The 5,150-nt window shown below is 28.3% G+C and overlaps 2 protein-coding genes across 2 annotated transcripts; one reads left to right on the top strand and one right to left on the bottom strand.

The window, feature by feature from the left end:
• Positions 1 to 1,491: 1,491 nt before the first annotated feature.
• On the bottom strand, positions 1,492 to 3,005 carry Fitm (acyl-coenzyme A diphosphatase Fitm). The gene has a single exon (XM_014438186.3). The coding sequence runs from the start codon at positions 2,878 to 2,880 to the stop codon at positions 1,762 to 1,764; it is 1,119 nt and encodes a 372-aa protein (XP_014293672.1). The 5' UTR covers positions 2,881 to 3,005; the 3' UTR covers positions 1,492 to 1,761.
• Positions 3,006 to 3,054: 49 nt separating this feature from the next.
• LOC106692287 (peptidyl-prolyl cis-trans isomerase) lies at positions 3,055 to 4,762 on the top strand (the record flags this gene model as incomplete). The annotated part of the gene is given in 4 exon segments (XM_067048178.1): positions 3,055 to 3,239; positions 3,394 to 3,563; positions 3,633 to 3,794; positions 4,562 to 4,762. Coding segments are annotated over 4 exon segments (570 nt in total), but the record flags the coding sequence as incomplete, so codon positions are not given.
• Positions 4,763 to 5,150: the final 388 nt, after the last annotated feature.

Raw genomic sequence — 5,150 nt, 5'->3', positions numbered from 1 at the left:
CCCCCCCCCCCCCGACAAACTTCTCCAATAATTTAAAATTAAGTGTGAATCAGAAAAACATAATAAAAACAAAGTACTGAGAGTAGCAATATTTAATTGTCTAACATAAGTCATATTTTTTTAAAATTTCAAGATAAAAGATTGGTCACAGTGTCCATAACTATTAGATGTTTTAAGAACGATTGATTATGAAAATATTTGATGGTCATTTTGATTTAAAATCACATTCTAAATAAGACTGTAGTCATTATATTTGCCAGTATCTATTTACTTAATTATTGCAGAAACAAACCAGAAGTTGAACTTCATGGCAAGTTAGTTCGAATGTAATGAAGTGATATTGAAAGTGTAAAATAAGAAAAATTTAAATAAAAAGTATGTTGTGGGCATCACACAACTTTCGCTTACCACTCAACTTTGAAATGAAATTAATCCTTGTACGTTTCAAAACAGAAATTTATATATTACTTAGCATTAAAATACTTTCCCTTATTACGTATTTCATGTATAAGTAAGTAATTACAAACATAAAAACATTTATATTCCCTTTTAGCAATTATAAATTTTATGATTATCCATCGTTAATTACTGCGACAATAAGAGATGGTTAGTTACTTCAAATGATCAAAATAAAAGATACTTCAGAGATATTTTGAAAATTTGGCATTTAAACCCAGTCAGATTATTTCAATAATAAAGCTAGCTGAAATCAAATACCATATAATTTTACATTTATATAACAAGTTCAATCAAAATCATGACAGGCCATTTTTAAGAAAAAGTATAAAATCAATTATAAGTGCCACTTCTGATAAGTGAGTTTAGGAAAAAACTTGCTGTAACATCCCAATCAAATACTCATAGACAGGCCATTTTGTTGGCATTTGCACTGAGGGAACCTTTAAATAAGTTTTTCAATTTAAAACTCAGATTTGAAATTTTTCATAATCGCAATACTTTCCCTTACCATACATACATGTGAAATTTCTCATTTTCACTTCTACTTTAAGTGAAAGTAAAAAAAATTCAGTAAATTGTGTAAATATTTTAAGAAAAATCTTTTGAATAAGGTTGATAGATATACATTGATAGGTTAACATCTTAGAAACAAAAAATGCTAAAAAATTAATCTCTAAAACTTTTTTTTTAATTCCTAACAATTTAAAAACGTTTTAAATGCAAATAAATTTATAATTTCCACCAAATGCAAAATTTCAGTACCACAACCAAAACAAAAGAACATCCCGATCCCCAACACCTCACACAATCATAAATTATCTTAAATCACCTAACAACAAATAAATTATCTTAAAATGAAAATAAATAGTCCTTGCTCAGTAGTTTATAAAAATAAGATTATAAAATACTTTAGGTCAATCCTACGTATAAATATAATTTATTACATTAATGGATTGATTTTAAAAAATAAATAGAATTGTCACATCTAAAACATGTCATGGTTTGTGTTTTTCATAGAAATTGAATATGAAATAACTTTTAATCCAATTATTCACCATAAAAGCTTCCCATAATAATATTAAAATCACAGAAAAGCTTGTAATAGTAAATAACAACCTATTTATTTACATTATTTATAAAAATAATTTACAGTTATATTTACAATAAGTTCAAAGTGAGACACAGATTTTTATGACTTCAATGTGATAGCAGAACCTAATCATTATTTTATAAAAACTTTGATTTCAGGATGAAGCAATTATTCCATCTGTTCTTCTGTTGATAAATCAATTTAATTAAACATTATGCTACAGTGTCAGCAGTCTGAGTTGCTACGTTTTCTTCAGGTACTCTAATGGGCATTCCCATGAATCTAGGTCCTGGTAATTTATTAGTAACAGAACCTTTCTTTTTAAGTGGAACAGGCTGTTGTTTGGTTTCTCTGTACTTAAATAAACCATCACCAGGCAGAGATGGAAATATCTTTGGATTAACATACCAAAGATAATAGGTCACATACCAAGTAACAACAGCAGTGATGGCTGCAAGTAGTTTTTCTAACATGTTGTGGTAGAAGAGCACTGTTGTTATCAACATAATATCCCAGATAATAACTAAACAGGTAATGATTATAAATAAACTTCTGATGTATGGTGTAAGTTTAGGGTATGAAGACTTTAATCGTTCGAACTCAGTTGCAGATAGAGTTTTCAGTGGTGAAGTAGAGTCAGTAGAACCTTGAGATCTGGAATGTTCCTCTTCTCTTATGAGATCAGATATACCTTCCCAACAATTAATAACTCTACATTCTTCAATCAGTACTAGAGTACTGTACAGCAGTATAAAACAGTGGCCAGAAATGTCTAAACTTTGCCAAAAGTAGCCTTTACTAATACAGGAAGGTTTTGTTTGATACCTAATATCTTTGATATTACACCTTCCGAAAATGTTTTCAACATAATTATAAAAATTTGTCCAAAAATACCAAAAAAAAGTGGCCACTGCGAATCTTCCAAGATGTTTGAGAACTCTATTTCTTTTTCCACAACAATAAACAAAACTTGTAAGCGCATTAAAAGGCAAACCAACCAGTAATGTCCATCCCCAACCAACTTTCACAAAGTATTTATTCAGAAAGTTCTCTTTCGAAGCGAATCCTAGGCTGCTAAGTACTCTTGGCATAGGTAAGACATCCACTAGTATAGAAAATACGAATATAAATCCTAAGTAAGTGGCAATCCGGAGATGTATGTCAATAAACAACAATTTTCTACATAGGTGCTGAATCATCATTAGTAAAATATTTTTTACAGATGGTTTTTCCGCGGTAGGTTTCGTGCCTCGAGTTTCATTCTTTTCTAGAAAAGGCCTAAAATTTAACTTAGAACTTGCGGATTGTCCCGTCTTTTTCCTGGAAGCCATGACTGAAACCTCTCATTTTACTGATATGTTTTGATTATGCTATCTCATTTTGTTTAAAAAATATAATTATAAATTTTTTTTATAATATTACATTAGTTCTTCGTAAAACTAGAACTAGATTAAATTTGGGACTTTTAAAAAGAAAATGTTTAATGTTTACGATAACCAAGGCATCTGGTCAATATAGGTTCAAGTATCGTTGATATGCCGGGTTAATATGATTAATGCATTTGAATATTACTTTCTTGGAGTTAGATTATTGTATACAAGCTAGTTATTTTCGTTCTACTTAACTCATACTTATTTTAATTTGGTATTAATAATGAGCTCATCTGCCAGTAAGCGAACTATTTATGTTGGTAAGTAATTAATACTAATTGAGTTTTAACATTTGCTGTACTTGTACTGAATATAATTATTTTTATTTTGTTGTTTTCATTAAATTGTAAATATAAGGTTTTATTGAAAAAAAAACAAATAACAGATCCTTACTGTTTTATTGATTATATGCAGGGGGTTTAGCAGATGAAGTCGATGAAGAAGTATTGAGGTCTGCCTTTTTGGCATTTGGAGAACTTTTAGACATACAGATACCTTTAGATTATCAAACTGAAAAACATCGTGGGTTTGCGTTCATTGAATATGAATTTGCTGAAGATGCTGCTGCTGCCATTGATAATATGGTTAGTATATTATTTATCACTAACTTTTGGAATTATAGCCCCTTACTGTGTTTCTAATTTTTTATCAAGAATGATTCTGAAATGTTTGGGCGCACAATCAGAGTTAACCTTGCTAAACCACAAAAAATCAAAGAAGGTTCCACAAGAGCAGTTTGGGCTGATGATACTTGGCTAAGAGAACATGCTGGAGAAACTGTTGATGAAGAGAATGTGAGCAAGATAAAAGATAAGGTATGTTATAATAACTATTAATTTGTATTTATGCTTAGTTTTATTTTAAAAGTTTCATTTTTATTTTATAATGATTAGATCTAAAATTTAGAAAGTTTATAAAATAATTAGCACAGTCTGAAACTGATTTATGAACCATTTGTGGTGTTCAATTAGAGTCTAAAGTATATTTTTTAGCTATATATGATCCTATCCTTACAAAGAAGGAGTACTTTCTTGGAAAGTTAATAAAAGATATGATTCTATTTTTTTTTTTTCAAGGCAAGGTAACACACATATAGAGACCAGTCACCATATTTTTTTAAAGTTTTAATATAAAAATTTTTATAAAAACTACACTTTCTGCTGAGTTCATAACAAATGGAGCAATAATGTCTTTCTTGTTGAATTATTATTTCTTGTGACTTGGATTCTACTTTTTACTTTGTATATTTTATATTTTGTTTAGAACATATGTACTAAAATAAATTTAGAAGTCATTTAACCTCAGCTATAAATTTTTAAATTTAAATCATTCTTCAATTTTTCTTTCTAATAGGAAGTGAAGTATGACTGAAGTAGGTTTGCTTAAATAAAGTTTTATTGTATTGATCGTCCTTATATTACCTAAATGAATTTCATATTTATGATTTTTTTATTTTTATTGATAAATTAATTTGGTTAATATAAGTAACTCTATAGATTTTATTGTTATTAGATGTAATTATTCAATAATTTACATCATAACATCAGTAAACTGTGTTATTTATTTCATCTTGCTTTTGTAGGAAGAAGAAACTCAGGGCACGAAAAATCCCCAAGTGTATTTTGATATTCAAATTGGTAATAATCGTAATGCTGGTCGTATTATCATGCTGCTGCGATCAGATGTAGTCCCCAAAACAGCTGAAAACTTTAGGGCATTATGTACTCATGAAAGAGGATTTGGCTATCAAGGTTCAACATTCCATAGAATAATTCCAGACTTTGTATCCTTAATTACTTTGTATATAAATTTTTTTATGATGTAATACTGTACATAGTACTTAAAAAAAGTAATTTAAAATAAACATGGGTACAAAAAGTTCAATATGACATTTCTTCGCTATTACTATCATGATCTAAATGATTATTTATTTTTTAATATTTTGTGGAGACTTTAATAGAGGAGGCCAACATCTGGAACCGGGCTGTAGCAGTCATAAAAAAAAAAAAATTAAACACTTAAATTATCTTTTAAGTATTAATACACAATTTTCCATAAAATTTATACTTTTTTAGATTTATTTTTTATTAATATACTTGTTTGAGAGTGGTTTAGTTTCTTTAAAACAATTTTGATCCTTTTTCTCTCAACTTTATTCTTTTTAAACTTCC

The sequence above is a fragment of the Halyomorpha halys genome, unplaced genomic scaffold, assembly GCF_000696795.3.
Source record: "Halyomorpha halys isolate HHAL.00 unplaced genomic scaffold, Hhal_1.1 Scaffold11334.1, whole genome shotgun sequence".
Lineage (NCBI taxonomy): Eukaryota > Metazoa > Arthropoda > Insecta > Hemiptera > Pentatomidae > Halyomorpha > Halyomorpha halys.
The sequence above is the reverse complement of the archived record's forward strand: the minus strand, read 5'-3'. Positions and strand labels throughout refer to the sequence as shown.

What these genes read in the sequence shown, in the direction of transcription:
- Fitm (XM_014438186.3), bottom strand. Translation starts at nt 2,880, where the DNA reads ATGGCTTCCAGGAAAAAGACGGGACAATCCGCAAGTTCTAAGTTAAAT.